Below are 18,500 nucleotides of genomic sequence, written 5' to 3'. Positions count from 1 at the left end.
TATTCATCAATGAATCCAGACAAAAAAGTATCAATTTCCACAAATATTATGTTTCTTGAGCAGCAAATCAGAATGATTTCTGAAGGATCATGTGACACTGAAGACTGGAGTAATGATGTAGAAAATCCAGCTTTGATCACAGAAATAAATTACATTTTTACTATATATTCACATAGAAAATGGCTACTTTAAATCATAATAATATTTCACAATTTTTACTGTATTTTTTAATAAAATAAATTCAGCTTTGGTGAGCAGAAGAGACTTCTTTCAAAAACATTAAAAAATCTTAACTATAGTGTAGGTATATTTTCTTTACAAAAATGTTTCTTTACAAAAATGTACCTCCATACATTCATAAAAAAAAACAAAACAATATAAAAGCAATTAAGATGAATGAATGTAAGATTTTCAGTGGCAGTGCAGCATGGGCCCATTCGGTCTAGTGGCCTGAAACTCTCTCACACTGCAGGCCATCCTGCTTCTTGACCCTGCTTGTCCGCATGACATATGCTGTAGAGATGCCATCCTCCCGGGTTCCTCCCAAGACACCACCTGTGTTTCTAGAAACCTGGGGGATTTGCCAGACATGTTCTGGCTTGAAAGGCGGCATTTATCCATCTCATGATGCAGTGCCAACACTGAGCAGCCCGAGCAAAGGTCTGCTCAGGAACATGTGTGTTTTATCCTTTGTTACATATTCATGTGGCCACATGTGCGTCCCTTCTGCTTCTCCAGGTATTAAAGTGTTAAGTATTCGGTATGTGATTCATTTTTGTACTGTAAGAACCAACCTGTTCGGTAAGTTGAAGTTCTTGAAATACCTGTTATTATTTTATACATTTTATAATTACTTGCAGTGATGTCCGGCCTGGGAAAATTGACATCTTTTTGCTTTATTCAAATATTATTAAACAATTTTGTAAGCATATTGCATAGTTGTGCTTGTTTTCTTTGTGATAATAATGCAATGAAACATGACAAATTGTGCGACATAATTTTTGTCCAGGCTTATTATGAACACATGCAAAAACAAGAGAGAACCAACGAAATATTAGTAACTGATTATGTTGTAGTCAGTGTTTGCTTTTTCCTGTCAGCTTTAAAATCACTCCTTTAAAAGAGTCTAGCAGCCTCTCTTGTTCTTAAAGATCTGGCATGTTCCTCACAAGCATTCGAATGTCTATCAAACGCTGACGGAGCAGAGCGGTGAGGTGCTTCACGCCAGCCGGTCCAGCTCTGCTCATTCTGACTAATGCCGTTTAGCTGCTGTTCTCTCTGAGGAGCTTCAGAATGGACCCTGTACAGCCGAAGCATCTGTTTCCTAAAACATCCACCTTGATCCTTGCGTTTTCTGGGCTCCTGTGAGAGAAGCTGCCAGCTGTACTGAGCTTTCATTTCCTGTCTTGGCAGATTCATGTCTGTGTCGGTGCAAACCTGAGTTGTTACAACATCTTGAAGAGCGGTTCAGGGAAACACGCTGTTTGTCACATTGAGGTCAAATGTCAATGTGCTGCGAACCCAACTAGACAAAGCAAAGAATTTACATTTAAACAGTTTTTAGTAGAGCTGCACGAACAGTAAAACGTTGCGATCTCGATTCAAACACTCTTGCAATCTTATTCCTATATATGAAACAGATTCGCAGACAGTCTTTTCAACCACACAGTATCATTTATTTCTGTTATAATAATTGAAATGATCACAGAAGTAGTGGGATAAAAGTTTATATTTTGAATATAAACAATGTCTACTGTAGCGATCAAAATAGAGTAAATCGCCTTTTGAATGTAACTTGATGCTTCAAATAAAGATTGTATCAATTACATCGTTACACCAGTAGGTGGCGACAAGAGACTGTTAAAAAATGTTTGTCATTGAATCATTCATTCAACAGATTTGTTTCAAAAACGCTGATTCATCCAGTAATGAAACAAGTGAAGTCTTTATGAGTGAGTCATTGAATCATTCACTCAACAGATTCATTCAAAAACACTGATTCATCCGGTAATCAGAATCAGAAAGAGCTTTATTGCCAGGTATGTTTACACATACTAGTAATTTGTTTTAGTGACAGAAGCTCCACAGTGCAACAGAGTGACAGCGACAAGACACAGATAATAAAAAGAAGAAATGAATAATATACAAATATACAAGATAGACAGAAGTGCAAAAACGGCAAAGAAAGCAATGAAACAAGTGAAGCCTTTATGAGCGAGTCACTGAATCATTCATTCAACAGATTTGTTCACTTTTAAAGAAGATATTTCCATAACTTATTCAAACTATTTTCCACAGTTCAAACCTCTGAGGTTTAAATAAGGGACACAGTTAAAAAATTTATAAGTACTTAAAGTGCATCAAAAACATTGCCATTTTTGCTATATCTGTAGATTTTTATATCAGCAAAAATATTGTAAACATTTTATAAATATTTGGTATTTCATCCAGACCATATCATGCATGAATGAAATCTCTGCCATTGTTCATATATATATATATATATATATATATATATATATATATATATATATATATATATATATATATATATGTTGTTAATAATTTTTGTATGTTAAACCTCAACACAAGAGATATAAAGTAAGGCTTTAAGTTGTTGATTCTTTCTCCTGGAGGCATACGCTGATTTAATAATATATTTTTTTATCAGTCTCTGATACTTGATTTGTATTCATCCCTCATGCTGGGAAGAAATGCAGATGCATGCGAGGTGTTTTATGAAATCAAAACCCTCCGAGGTTTGCACACTTGTCCCATTTCTTCTTTAACCAGAGGGGACAGAACTGCTGCGCTGCTGCAAATCCATAACTTTATCTGCTTTAACTTTAACTGCTAATCTTTATTCAAAACATGACTGGGAGGGCGAAGCCCATTTCCCAGCATATAGCATTTCACGGCTCACAAAAAAAATTCTAGTGAGTATCAAAAGCTGTTTAACTGGGTCGAGGAATCACCGGTCAGGCGTCGCCGTGGAGCTATAAGAAGACTTGGAGATGAGAGCAAACCACCATGATCGCAATCTTAGATCAGAAAATCCTTTAAAATACACTTTAAGAGTTAATTATTGAGAGGCTCCCATGAAGTTTGCATTTCTGAAGTTTGTACGGGCAAACTAAACAATGGTGATATGGATAATTGCTTGAACAAATATGACCTTGGAGTGTATATTGGCAATCTTGAAGTTGTATTGTGCTTTATTATAGATCAGATAATAATCTAGAGGCTGTACACCTCCGGGCAGATTGTCATTTGTTTCGGTTTGGCCTGGAAACCATGAAATTGTTATTCATCCTCTCAGGGGAGCAAGACAGGAAGTCATAGCTGTAGTATGATGTATCTGGAGGGGGGGCGGAAAACAATTTTTTATTTTTATTTTTGCAAAGCTGAGATCATTCATTGAAGTTGCTGTTTGCTCCTTTTGGAAGTGTTTGAATTGTTTTAGTTCAGAGAATGAAAATCAGTGGAGTCCAAAACAACATTGCACCCTATTATTGGCTTTCATTCTATGAGCAATTTTTCAAAATATTTTCTTTTATGTTCCCCAGAAGAAATTAAGTCACACACACTCTAAAAAAATGATGAGGTAAAAACAAACCAAGTTGGGTTGAAAATGGACAAACCCAGCGATTGGGTTAAATGTTTGCTGGGCAGTTTTATTTAACCCAACTATTGTTTAAAAATGACTATATGTCTGGCTTAAAATAAACCCAAAATAGGTTGGAAATTAAAAATCAGTCACATAATTACTAGAGATCTTTTAACACTATTTCAGACCTTTTAATGGAGTCTTTCAATCTAATCAAAAAGATGAGAATTTACTTAGATGACCTTTACATACATGATAATTATGATATGCAGTCTTTCCTTTTAATGTGAAGCGGTGGCAGAATGCTGTCAGATATTGTCAGAATGCCTCTACATATTTGATCCATCACAGGATCAGGTATTAATGGCCCCGGTCAGTTTCAGGGGCCGGCATCTCTCTGGCCTGGCTGTCCGGCCCTTTATGAGGTGTTAGGCCAGGTTACAGGCAGTAGACATGTGGCCAAGAAGCCATATATAAGCTTGCACATGAAAGCTTTAGCTATGATCTGCCTAAAATGAATATTAATGTCTGTATTTGATGCATAACCTTAGTTTGACCAGCTGCGGGAAAGATGCATGACGCAAACATGTCCGAAACAAAAAGCATAAATGTTTATCGTGGCTTGCCCTTTCATGTGCTTTGACAGACATGTGTGATGTTGCTTTCAAAGCGTGTTTTTCTAAGTGCATAACTTAGATTTTATAGTTATATCCAAGGCCTAAATCTAACTTTTTGCCACACCTCCCAATGACCGGTTGACTTAAGAAAAATATTTTTTTTACCAGCAATGAAACCGATTAATCCTTAAGTTACAAAAGTTATTCAGTAAAGAGCAGCGAGTGTTTGTTCTTTGTGTTTTGTTGTTTGATTAACAATAATGACACAGACAGCAGAAATATTAGGCTGCTGTCACTTTAAGAGCTGATGCACGGATCAAATATACTGATACACATGCGTTTTCTTTCTCAACGGTTTACATTCACTTAAGACATAACTGACTATGTTTACGAAGATACGTGCCAAGGCGGGCATTTTGACATGATTTTGTTTAATATATAGATATCCGTCTCAATATATGAAGATATGAACACATGAAACATGTCCAGAGCTGCTCTGAGAGTCACTTCACAAGCTTTTCACCATTTCATTTGAGAAAAACTACCGTCAAACACACTGAAACTGAAACTAAGATCACGACAAACCATCAAAAAAAAAAAAAAAGAAAAAGGGTTTAATTTGAAGAAATTATGACAGAAATATATCACTACTGTATACTAAAATGTACTTCTCAAAGTGATAATAATAACAATAGTTATTTATTTAATAATTATTATTTTTCATTATTAATAATAATATTTCTAAGGAATATCATACAACTAAGATATTTTTTCATCCATGTTTTGAATTTATACAATTCTGTTGTGCAGCATCTTATTTGACAAAAAAATAAAAATGCAGTTGTTCTGTGTTCAGTATTAAATCATAAAACACAGATTCCCCTAAAAATAAAAAGGAAAACACAGAATTCAGGGAAAAATAAAATGGATTTCATGGATAAAATATAGCTAAATATAGCCTTCAAAGAACGCCGCCTCTGAATTGGGAGCTTTTATTTGTTTTCATCGGCTTTACAATTGCACATTGTTTGGAGTATTTTTTTGAACTTTTCATTTGATTAATCGATGGAATAATCAATTAGCAAAATAATTGTTGGTTCCAGCACTACTTTAAAGTACATTTTGTCCTTTGAAAGCCCAATTAGACCCTCATGTTTTGCACAAGGTCTGTCAGAGTGCTTCCTCTGTTGTTGCAAAAGTGTTTGCCCCTGCAGCTACGGCAAGGAGACCCTTCGTATCCTTACATGGGGCACTAGCCCAGGAATGTGGCGCCGGCCTGCGTATGTCAGACAGCCGTTTGTTTTGGAATCTGAGAGCGTATTAATCTGTGCTGGGCCAGTGCACTTGCTTCTCTGCCCAACATGCTTTCACGAGCACTTTTGACGAACGATGAGAGCAGGTTGTGGATGAACGGCTGCCAGCGTAGACCTGCTGAGATCTTCGGTTCCCCTGTTTACTTCTCTGGATCCCAGATTTGCCGGTAATAAATGGTCCTTTTTCAGCACTCTCAGCGGCAGCTGTCTCCGTTTTCTATTCAGTTTTTAAAAAATGCTTCATTTTTTGAATTCTGCATGAAGACAGGCCTTGAAATATGGCGATGAAGTACTATAAACTTCACCATGGAGTCTTTCTTTGTGTGAATGAAGAGCCTGGAATGAATCCGTGGCTTTCTTTTTGATTAATACAGTCACCTCTGGAGCACAGAGCTGTGGAGGCTTATATGTTGGAGGTCTACGGTTAATTCTTCATTGTGTGCTGTTAGACTGAGGATTAGAGCTCAATGAGCACTTCCCTAAAACTTCTAGACGTTTATGTAGCTCCTATCCCTTGATCAGTCAAAGTCGGCTTCAAAGCATTTCTTAACCCTCCCCGCAGAGAAAGAGGAAAGGCCTCATGTGTCTCGCAGGACCGATGAGGAGATTCTGGTTTGTAGATCAGACCGTGAATGATGTCAGCTCACAAACGTTCCTCCTGGACGCGTTCCAGACCCGCTCGGGTTTGGGCTTGACTTTGATTGGTGTCCACTTCCTGGAGAAGCTCCCCTCTGCTCTTTTTCCTGAAAGACTGTTAATTAGTTCCTGATTATGAACCTGAGGAAGGCAATAAAACCTCAGAGAGATCATACCCCTATATTCTTCTTCCACAGTGCAGCATTTCCTGATTAAATCGATGCTTGAAAAGGCCGTTTGATTAACCATATGTGTCTTTGAGTTGATGCAGCTTCAGATATCACTAATGTGTGTTTCTGGTGACTTAGAAGATACAACAGTTGCTAAATCTTATGCATTCAGTATTTTGGTGGTTCATTCTTCATTAGGGATCATCACAAGTACTCAGAAGTGACGGCAATAATCATGAAAATACACTAATTGTGTGAAGTTTTATTTGGTTTGAGTTGGGAAACCAAACAACTGTATACTGTGAACTATACACTGAGCGCACAAAAAATGTCTTTGCAATTAATATAATAGAAATGCATACACACACACACACACACACACACACAAAAAAAAAATCTGTATGTTCTCTGAAAACAAGTTAGAATTTGGCTTCTCCATCTTGAATGAAAAAAAAAAAAAAAAAATAAGTTATGGTACTTTTTTAAAACTTTTTAATGAAGACGTGTGTGTGTGTATGTATGTGTGTGTGTGTATATATATGTATATATATATATATATATATATATATATATATATATATATATATATATACATATACATACAATTTATATATATATAAATTGTTATATAATTTTATTTTATTCATATTTATTTTATTAAATATTATTTATTAATTAATTTTTTTATTTAAAAAAATTATGGTCCTTATTTTAACTTTTTAATGAGGACATTGTATATAATAGAATGTAAAATAATATTTTATTCATATTTATTTTTTATTAAATTCATTACTTTTTAATGAAGACACTTATATTTTATATTTTTTTATATTTTGTATATTTATTTTTTATATATAATTATACTTTATTTTATTCATATTTATTTTTTATTGCATTTATTTATTTTTTATAAAAAAATATGGTACTTTATTTTAATTTTTTAATGAAGACATTATAATAAAATATAAAATTATATTTTAATTTATTCATATTTTTTTTATTAAATGTGGTTCTTTATTTTAATATTTAATTAAGACATATATGGAATGTAAAATTATATTTTATTTTAATCATATTTAATTTTTATTAAATTAATTTTTTACTTTATTAAAATGTGTGTATAAAGAAGCATTCAGGGAATATACATTTAACTAAGATTACTACATTTTATTGTTGAAAAGATAATTGTCAGTAAATGCTACTGTTCGAAAGTGTGGGTCAAGTAAGATTTTGTTGTTGTTTTGGAAAGAAATTAATCTTTTTAATCAGCAAGGATGCATCAAATTAATCAAAAGTGACAGTAAAGACTATACCAGCATATTAGAATGATTTCTGAAGGATCATGTGACACTGAAGACTGGAGTAATGATGCTGAAAATTCAGCTTTGATCACAGGAATAAATTACACTTTACTATATATTCACATAGAAAACAGCTGATTTAAATTGGAATAATATTTCACAATTTTTACTGTATTTTTGATTAAAATAAATGCAGTCTTGGTGAGCAGAAGAGACTATTGAAAGGTAAAGCAAAATAATCATACAGTACCACAAGTAGAACTTTTCTAACACAGAAAGTGTTATTCGGTTGATTTATCTTTCGAGTATTCGAGCGTTCACAATGCACATTTCTAATCTCCATTACAGACTTGGCTTCTTTACTCTGCTCTCGTTCTGTCTTTGGGCCGTGACATGAGAGCTGTTTCCACCCAGTCGTGATTAATCCTCAAACCCCCTCATGAACGCTGCACAAGACTTCAGTATTGATTGTGGTGTAGATCTGTTCCTCGCTGTTTTGATAGATAAGCTTACAGGCTTCATCACTTTTGAGGGATAAAAGTAACAAAATAGAGTCCAAAATATTGTCTTTTAAAGGGGCCCTATGATGCTTTTTTCCAAACACGTCACAATATTCCTCATTTAAATAATTCATACGCAGAATAAAGGGGCGGGGCCTGGTTGAGTTAGTTAGTAGTGTGTTGAAACTGGCAGTTATGGTAAGGGGCGGGACATTTCCCAAACACCAATCAGAGCACATTGTGCTTTTCAGAAGGAGGGGCTTCATAGAGACAGGAACTAAACAGAGCGTTACTGACAGACTCGGAAGAGAGGAGCTGAACAATGGAGAATATGAGGAAAATAAGGTTATTTGAACATTCAAGCGACAGCCGGGCCACGTAAAGCTCTGCCACATTTGTCCTTCTCTCCATTTCCCCCTCTTTAACAATAACATGGCTTAAAGCGTATGTCAGACAGCAGGAGCCTTTCTTGCCTTTCAGAGGTTGCTAGGCATAGATGTGCAGTTTGACAGGCTTTTAGCAATGTAACCTGAGGGCAGCAGATTGTCCTTAGCAGCGGTAATCTCTCGCTTCCTCACGTCCCCATTCCCTCCCTCAGCCGCTCCATTTATCGTCAATGTCCTCTCGCTCATCCCTCCCTGGTTTCTCCGTCTCGGTCTCACTATGGAAACAGAGCAGCCTCCTGCTGGTTGCCTGTTCATTAGAGACACACAAAAGTAAATGCTGTGACTGTTTCATAACGGGGGCCACAAACTGCTGGCCCCTTCATTACTGCGATTCCTGTCTGATGAGGTCACTCTCCAGCGCTCGTTACCGCCCCGCGTCACTGTCCTCGCTGATCAACTTATTTACACGTGGTACGTGACGCCATTGACCCGGCTGGAAGAAGTAAACCACAACAAATGTGTGTCAGGTTGGGATGTGCATATATATTAGGGACAAACGGCTAGTCGACTAATCAGTCTTAGGGATGTCCTGTATAATTAGGGCGGTGAACGTGACCCCAATCATTTGTTTTTTTTTTCTTAACATGCTGCAATCATGACAGGACGCTCAAAACAGGGAGAAGCAGCGGGCCAAAAACATTAGACTGCATGTGTTTATTTAAGCAAAACTGTGCAAGATAAAATATTATAATATACAATACATTTTATTATATATTAAATAATTTATTAAATAATTGTATTTATATAATGTATGTTACACATATATAAAATATCAATATTGCATTAAATTAAATAAATATATATTTTATTTTATATATATATATATATGTGTGTGTGTGTGTGTATATATGTATGTGTATATATTAAATTAAATGTTATACATACATTTTGCAAAATATATTTAATTGAATTTACATTTATTTAAATATTTATATTTTCAATTATATATATATATGTGTGTTATTGAATATTAAATAATTTATTACATAATTTTCTTTAATGTTAATATGTTATACATATATTATATAAAATATAAATATTTAATTGAATTTATATTTATTTAAATATTTATATATTCGATTATTTATTTATGCTATTTTATATATATAATATAATATGTGTTTGTGCTATTAAATATTAAATAATTTATTACATAATTTAATTTATTTTATATGTTAATATGTTATACACATATCAAATATAAATATTCCAGTGAATTCATATTTATTTAAATACCTATATATATTCAACTATTTATTTCTTATACATGTTTGTGTGTATTATATATAATTTATATATATAAATATTTAATAATATATATATATATATATATATATATATATATATATATATATATATATATATATATATATATATATATATATATAAATATTTAATAATATATATATATATACATATATATATATATATATATATATATATATATATATATATATATAAACATCTAACATTAAAATGTGTAATATTTTATATTGTAATTTTTCCATTAAATCACCAAAAACATGTAGGAACAATGTAAAGCAAGTATATTTTAATTTTTTTTTTTAATGCCATCTTTTTACTAAGTACTATAAATTAAGGCATATATAATATGTATTATAAATAATAATATATCATATATGTAAACTGAGTTACAGTTTAATAACTCGTAATATAAGCAGTAGATAGTAATGGTGATTCTTGACTAAGCAATCATCACTAATTGTGTTGTACATTTCCATTTCTCATGCTGATCACAGAATATAAATACACAACTCATGCACAAAAGCATCTCATCGATCCGCTGCAATTTGTTTGTGTTTTTTAAAGATAGACACTAATCGTTCAAGAGCACTCAAGTAAAATGCATTCCTTCAAAAGGTCTTGAAAACATCTTAAGAGCTGCGTGGGCTGTTTATTGTCCGAAGACACATTAGACACCTCACTGCAGAACTTTGACTAGAATCACATTGACAGAAAGAATTGACTCAAGATATCGAGCACAGCTGATGCGCCGTGTGTGTGGCCCAGATAATTGTGTCCTTTGTACTTTGCATTTCAATCAGTGGAGAAAGAGTTTGACCAGATCAACAGCAGTGTCGTGTGGGCCGGCCGAGTCAATTGTCCACCGAGAGAATAGCCATGCTGGGTTAGAGAGGTTAAGATAAAGTTGCTTTGAACAAATTCCTCCTTTGATCAGGACTTTGGCTTGAATGCTTTTCTGTGGGACGTCACCGCTGCTTTTGAATGAGCCAGTTATTGTTCTGTTTCATCATTGTGTCCTTTCAGCATCTTCTCTGCAGCTCTACCTCTTTGTGAAACAGCTCAGGCTCTTTTTAAAGAAGATAGTAGGTCTTACAAACATGTGTAACATTACTGAGTTTTACATACATTCGTTGACAACAGATATTTTCTTTCTCAAAAAATAATGTTACGTGACTCTGTGTCTCTATCAGCTGAGAACAGGGACGGCCCTTAAAAGAAAGACTCCAGCATGTGCTGCAGACTCTCTGTGCTTCATTCCCGGGCTCAAGTGTGATTTATGGTGACCACATTATGGGCCGCATCCGTATGGACAGACCGTCACGGACAGGGTTGGGCTGAGGCTCAGTGCTGGTTGTCACGGGGCCTGTAAACCACTCCACAAAGACCAAATAACACAAAGGAACATGATTAGCACTACCACAAAAACCTCTTCTGATAGTTAATGCACAGTCATGAGGATTGATGCTGTATCCCAATCTGTGTTACACTGGAACAGTGCAATTAAAATTTGGCACGGATATTTGAAATGTATTTATTTAGTTAAAAAGCACAATGTCAGCTGTCCAACCAAGTATTTCAGCAGAGCATTCTGGGACGCTGTTCACAAAACCACAATAAAAGCGGCTACAAATCTGTGCTAAACCCTGTATGTACAGTGCAATTTTTGCCAGCTCAGGGTTTTCAGACTATTTTTTATTTTATTTTATTTTATTAATTTTTTTATTTAATTTAATTTCATTTCATTTCATTTCATTTCATTTCATTATTTTTTTATTATAATTAAATTTTATTTAATTTTATTTATTTATTTATTTTTAGTTTTTTTATTTTATTTTCTTTTGTTGTATTTATTATATTACTCTATTACATAATCATTTATTTTATAGTTTTTGTTTCACTTCAGGTTTATACATGTAATAGTACTCTTATCATGGGTAGAAAAAAGATCAACTTATAGTGAATATTTTATATATATATATATATATATAATATATATATATATATATATATATATATATAGATAATATATTTGTTTTTCACAGTGTAAATATGCATACATTAAGATATATGGCTGTATTTATATTTTAGAAAGGAAGTCCCTCACAAGAGGATCATCCAATTTTATTATTTTATTTAATTTTTTTATTAATTTTTTTTTATTTAGTTTTATGCTTCTCTTCAGCTCTATACATCTAATAGTACTCTTATGGTGGGTATAAAAAACTATGTGCCTAAAGTAGCTTTTTTCAGGTATATATTGTATATTCAGGTAATATTTTACTTTATATTTCTATTTTATTACATTTTATTTATAATCAATTAGTTGATTAAAAAAAGATCAACTTAAAGTTAATATTTTTCAGGTGTATATATATATATATATATATATATATATATATATATATATATATATAAACACAATCAAATATATAAAATATATAAATATAAGACATTGCATTAAATTTATATTTATTTAAATATTTATATATTTTATATATTTGATTATTTTATGTTTTTATATATATATAATATACACCTGAATACGCTCTTTAAATGCATAAAGTGTGCATGTCTGAATATATGCACGATTATAACGTTCTTCTCCATTATTTGTTCATCATTTGATGAATAACTGCTGCCATGATTGCTAGAATATGCACACAAATGCCTCTCTTAATAAAATCCTGTTTAATCACACAGCGTTAATTGCACTAAGCAAACGAGTGAGTTTAGTAAATACAGAACAATGAGCCTATTTGGCAGAAAATAGGAGTGTTTGCATTGAAATGAATGGCAATGACATAATTCAACTGCCCTTTCAGCACATTCACATGAAGGGTTAGTTGTGTTTTTCCACTCAAATACCACTTGCAAAAGTGGTGCAAATATTTAGTAAATTCGCCACTTCCGCAGGTGGTGCGGTAACTTGTGCTCCTGAGAATCAACCGGTTTAGAAAGTTTCTTCTGTGCTTTAAAATGTCATAAAGTGGTTATAAAGAAACGGCTGAGCTTGCAGTTCATTCTGAACTCTCGGTTATGGAGCAGATTTTACTTGTGTCTGCTGGGCTTGAGTCTTTGATGAGAAGGTTAGGCCATGTATAATACGTGTTAAGGCAGAAAACATTGACTTTCAGATTTCAGCAGTAAGCAGAGCAGAAAGGGAATACTCATTCATCGCATGGCAAGATGGGCAGTTTAGTAGTTTCAAACACATTACTGGGAGAAAAAAATCGATTTCATAGCCTCTGGTCCTCTGAGTCGAGGGGTTTGAGCAATAAGAGACAGGCAGTGAAAGCCGAAAAACATCTTAATCTCCATTTTTATGACTCCTTATTAACTTTTACCTCTGCAGATAGCAGTCTCTGCGGCCAAATCGCCCTCCTTGACCGATGACTTATACCTGGAGGACGCCGGGTCAGGAGGTTACCCTGAAGATGACGACGACTTCAGCTCCGGATCAGGATCGGGTAAGGAGTGTCTCATCGATTCTAGGTGCACAGTCTGATCCCTTCATGTTGGATGTCGCAGCATGTGTTTGTCTTTCAGGAGCTGGAGAGGATATTGTGGAAGTTGCCACAGTAAACACACTGTTCATCGTGCCTAAAGCAGAGCCCACACAGGACTCCACCAAAGACTTCACGCCGAAAGTGGAGACATCGACAGCACGCGATGCTCCCAAAGACACAAAGAAACGAATCAGGATAGAGGTGGGTGCCAGCTATAAAAACTTGATCACAGTTTCTGAACTCCCTGAAACACCTCCATTGTAGTCTTGAGTTTTCTTCACAATGCTCCTCATTTAAATAATTCATGCGCAGAATAAAGGGGCGGGGCCTGGTTGAGTTAGTTAGTAGTGTGTTGAAACTGGTGGTTATGGTAAGGGGCGGGACATTTCCAAACACCAATCACAACACACGCTGCTCCAGCCGACCAATCAGAGCACATTGTGCTTTTCAGAAGGAGGGGCTTCACAGAGACAGGAACTAAACAGAGCGTTACTGACAGACTGGGAAGAGCGGAGCTGCAACAATGGAGAATATGAGGAAAATAATCAACATTCAAGCAGGAAAACCTGTTCTAGTGGAGCCCTTTTTATCTTTGGGAAAAAAAAGTGTAAAAATGAACAATGGTTTCAGTGCAGTGGTTGACTGACAGGGTATTAGAGAGTCCTTTATGTTATTTGAGATGTATCCGATCACCCGAAACCATCTTCAAACCAGGTGTAAATGGGGTCTCTTGGTCACAGTGGGATCTCTGAGTGTAAATCACATAAATGTGCAGTCATGCAGCCAGGAGAGAGTCCAGTGCTGTCATAAAGTCTTGTAACACATCCTCCTCTTCCCTCCCTTTAGTCTCCAGTTCCTGCCACAGAAGACTCACGTAGAAACCCCGTCACGAGCACCACCAGCCTCCCTGGAGCCTCCCAGGAGGTCCAGTCGGAAAATCTCTTCCAGAGGACAGAGGTTTTGGCAGGTCTGTAAATTATAACTGATAAATACTCCTATTAATTAGTTACAGCAGCACTGCAAGACACTTTTGAACACTTTTTGACAAAAAAGTATATATATGTGACCCGTGCTGGCAAAATGAGTCGCAATGAGCAAATTTTCAAAAATGAGTTATTGTTATTCGCACATTGAAAAATTTAGTTAAAGTTTTCTGAAGGTTCCTAAACAAAATCATCTAGCCTTAAAATCCCTGGTAATATCACCAAATATGGCACAAACGAAGTCAAAACCCATTTCTATAGGAAAAAAATATATATATTCAACGTTTGTTTTTCCATGATTCCACAATTGTTTGATTAACATTAATGAAACAGACAGCCTATATATTAAAACGGATCTACTATGTTACACATCAGATGTTTTTCCCCAAACGTTCACTTAAAACATAACAGATAATGTTTGTGTGAATACTCGCCAAAACAGATTTTTTGAAATACTGTAATTCTGTGAGTATATCAGGATCTTTGTGTGAGCGCTTCGGATCTGTCAGTCAGCGCGAGGAAGATCGTTTTCTTTACATCAGCATGAGTTTGAAAACCACATTTCATTGGTTCAGACTCATGCCATCGAGAATTCGCTATGAGTATTCTCAAAGTTGGAATGCTGTGCTTTACGTCGATACCAAACTTGTGCTGAGAGGAAGAAGCGAGCGGAGAAAAACGCATTTTTCATGGACAAAGGAAAGGTACTCCTCTCAGAAAACGTACAAATAAAGATACTTTTAGATGTTTAATTGCTATTTGGCGCTTTGGGATCACTAGACGAGGGCTTAATGAACTTATTTTTGTGAAAACCTCAATTTCAAACAAAATTTTTCACTTGTTTTGCCTGTAGCTCAAAATTAACCCGTGTGCATTCCGACTCATTTTGCCAGCATACTGTGTGTGTGTGTGTGTATATTTTTTATATATATATATATATATATATATATATATATATATATATAATACACACACACACACACACACACATATATATATATATATATATATATATACATACTGTTTAAACGTTTGGGGTCAGAACAACTTTTTTTATGTTTTTGAAAGAAGTCTCATATGTTCACCAAGGCTGACCAGAAAAAACAGTAATATTGTGAAATATTTGTACCATTTAACATAACTGTTTTCTATTTAAATATATTTTAAAATGTAATTTATTTCTGTGATCAAAGCTGAATTTTCAGCATCCTTACTCCAGTCTTCAGTGTCACATGATCCTTCAGAAATCATTCTAATATGATGATTTGCTGCTCAAGAAACATTTATGATTATTATCAATGTTGAAAACAGTTGTGTACAATTTTTTTCAGGATTGTTTGATGAATAGACAGTTATCTGAAATATAAAGCTTTTGCAACATTATAAATGTCTATACTGTCACTTTTGATCAATTTAATGCATCCTTGCTGAATAAAAGTATTAATTTCTTTAATTTCTTTCCAAAAAAATTAAATAAAATAAATCTTACTGACCCCAAACTTATGAACGGTAGTGAACATAAATATTTTTATAATGATTTTGCTACTATATTAGGTGATGTCATTGAAGAATACTTGCTTAAAATTCATGATTTCTTAAACTCTCGTTGCATCTCTCACTGGGAGTTTGAAGAGTTCGCTGCACATTTCAGACAGAACGGCCACTTAATCTTTTGTCTTAGGAGAGACGCATAAAAAACATGTTACCATACAACTCGCTCAAAATAACAGATCAATTTCTTGATGTGCAAAGGTCAAATTCTTAATTTAAGCACACTCAGCTTTAATATCCTGTGAACCACAATGAGAAAAGAAATAGTGTCTGCCTGTTTTGGGTCGACACACTTCCTCTCGCTCAATCTCTCAGCCCTCCAGCATTGTCGAGGGGTTCCTTATTTAATTATCGACATAATCTGGATCTGCTTTGTATGAGCCGTAGACTCCCAGATGACGCTTTAGTCACGTAGTCCGACAGGAATGATATTTGACATATACTGTGAGAAACCAGTGCTTATCATAATTGAAATTAAGGCCTTCCTAAATCCTCTGTTGCAGCTGTCATTGCGGGTGGAGTTATCGGCTTCCTCTTTGCCATCTTCCTCATCCTCCTCTTGGTGTACCGCATGAGAAAGAAGGACGAAGGCAGCTACGACCTCGGGGAGAGGAAGCCGTCCGGAGCGGCCTATCAGAAAGCTCCGACCAAGGAGTTTTACGCATAGACTCGCTTCATCAGCCAGAGTGATGGTCTAATATCAGTGACTACGACAAACTCCTTCTGCATTAAAAAAATCATATGACATGATTGAGGAAAAAAATAAATAACGCAAGGAAAGCTTTTGCATAGAGTATTGTAATTAAGAGCTTTTCTTTCCTCTTTTTTTTTTTTTTTTTTTTAAAAAGAATGAAAAAGCAAACATTGCTTCTTCTTTTTTTTTTTTTTTTTTTTTTGGCAAATCTCTCTGTATTTAAACATTATTTTCTGTGTATTTGAAAAAGCTGTAAAAAAAAAAAGGCGAGGATATCCGCATCCGTCTTCTGTCAAAGGAGCTGTTTTTAGTCGCTGACTACTTTTTAACTGTAGCAGTATGTATTTGTAAAGAAAAATTTTAAAGTGGAATAATTGAATATAATTGTTCTGTATCAGTCCTGATTTCATTTCTCATCATCTTCTTTTTTTGTCCTAGCATGTCTGATGTTGATCATAAGTGTTTCATTAATTTATCATTTTCTCGGATGTTTGAAAAATGCCTTTCTGTAGTCTAATAACTCTTCAGTGTAAATGTTTCCCTGCAGCTCACATTAACTTTGGTGCTTAGAACTGAAAATACGATAAAAGACCCGTTTGATTTGAGTTTCATCGCCGCTTGAGTGTTTGTAGGTTAAGAGAAACGACCAGTGCCATTTGAACCCTCGCATACGTCAATTCTCGACAGCCTCATCCTGGCGAACGGACGCGGCCTGCCCTCCTCCAGACACGTATTTCCTTTGATCAGAGCGCCGTTCTGATGTTTCACTGATGAAAAGCCCACATTTATCCTCACGTCACACTGCAGTGATCTGTTTTATTAGTTCGTGGAGAGAGTAGATCTGATTTTTACTGTTACAGGGGCCGTTTTCCAAACTGGCATCTTGGAATCACCATTGAAATCAACCGTTTCCAGTGAACTAGTTTGAAATGAGGTTCATCCGTGGTGTTAAATGCTCATCAGAAACCATTACGGAGGCCAGTAACGTCCCCTATTCAACTCACGCTCTTTAGATCCATATAAAGGCTGTGAAGTTGCCTTGAGAAGCGTGAATCCCTGTGTATCTTGACTGTGACCAACACCCCGAAGTGACTGTACAGACCCTCACCTGATGTAAGCTGGAGCTGAACAAAGCAAGGTACTGAGAAAACATCTGCAAACCCAAAGACTCGTTTGATTTTCACATTGCTGTGTATTCCTTTGGCCACATTTGAGTTTTGTTTTGTTTCATTGTTAGCTGTTAGTTTTGTTTTCGAGTATACATCTGACCTTTGCATCCAATTACTTATTCATGTATGGGGAAAAAAAAATCTATATAGAATTATATATAAATGTATATTCACAAATGTTTTAAACCTTGCCTTAAAAGTGCCTACCATTTGAAAACGTGCAGATGTCTGTCATTTAGACGCGATGTGTACGTCGTGAGTGGCTGGAGTGACGGTTCTTGTGTTAGCACAGCAGAATGAAATGGTGACTTTTTTTAGTTGTACAAAAGCAGACAGTATTGTACCTATAAGTTAAAACAACACTACTGAATAAACATTGTGGCCTAAACTTGCTGCTTGTCATTTTTATCTGCCTGTGCATCCATTCATCCATCTGTTTGTCATCCATCCATCCATCTATCATTCTATCTATTCTATTTATCTATCTATATATCGTTCAGTCTGTTGTTCGATTTGTCGTTCAATCTGTCTATCGTTCAATCTATCTATTGTTGGTCCTGTTTGTCATTCTATATATTGTCAGATCTGTCTGTCTTTTGATCTGTCTGTCGTTTGTTCGATCTGTATTGTTCGATTTCTGTCGTTCGATCTGTCTCGTTCGGTCTGTCATTCTGTCTGTTGTTCATTCGGTCTGTCATTCTGTCTGTCATTCGATCTGTCTGTCGTTCGGTCGGTCTGTCA

At 34.9% G+C, this 18,500-nt stretch overlaps 1 protein-coding gene across 1 annotated transcript in view; it reads left to right on the top strand.

The window, feature by feature from the left end:
• The window catches only part of sdc2 (syndecan 2), a 31,777-nt gene extending 13,630 nt beyond the window's left edge, over positions 1-18,147 (top strand). The window contains exons 2-5 of the mRNA XM_051873295.1: positions 13,209-13,323; positions 13,403-13,563; positions 14,209-14,329; positions 16,400-18,147. Coding sequence (XP_051729255.1) covers positions 13,209-13,323; positions 13,403-13,563; positions 14,209-14,329; positions 16,400-16,563 — 561 coding nt within the window. The 3' untranslated portion in view covers positions 16,564-18,147. The remainder of the gene's footprint in view (positions 1-13,208; positions 13,324-13,402; positions 13,564-14,208; positions 14,330-16,399) is intronic.
• Positions 18,148-18,500: the final 353 nt, after the last annotated feature.

This window comes from Ctenopharyngodon idella, chromosome 19 (genome assembly GCF_019924925.1).
Source record: "Ctenopharyngodon idella isolate HZGC_01 chromosome 19, HZGC01, whole genome shotgun sequence".
In the NCBI taxonomy this organism is placed as follows: domain Eukaryota; kingdom Metazoa; phylum Chordata; class Actinopteri; order Cypriniformes; family Xenocyprididae; genus Ctenopharyngodon; species Ctenopharyngodon idella.
Note: the sequence above shows the minus strand (reverse complement) of the source record. Positions and strands in the feature narration are given on the sequence as shown.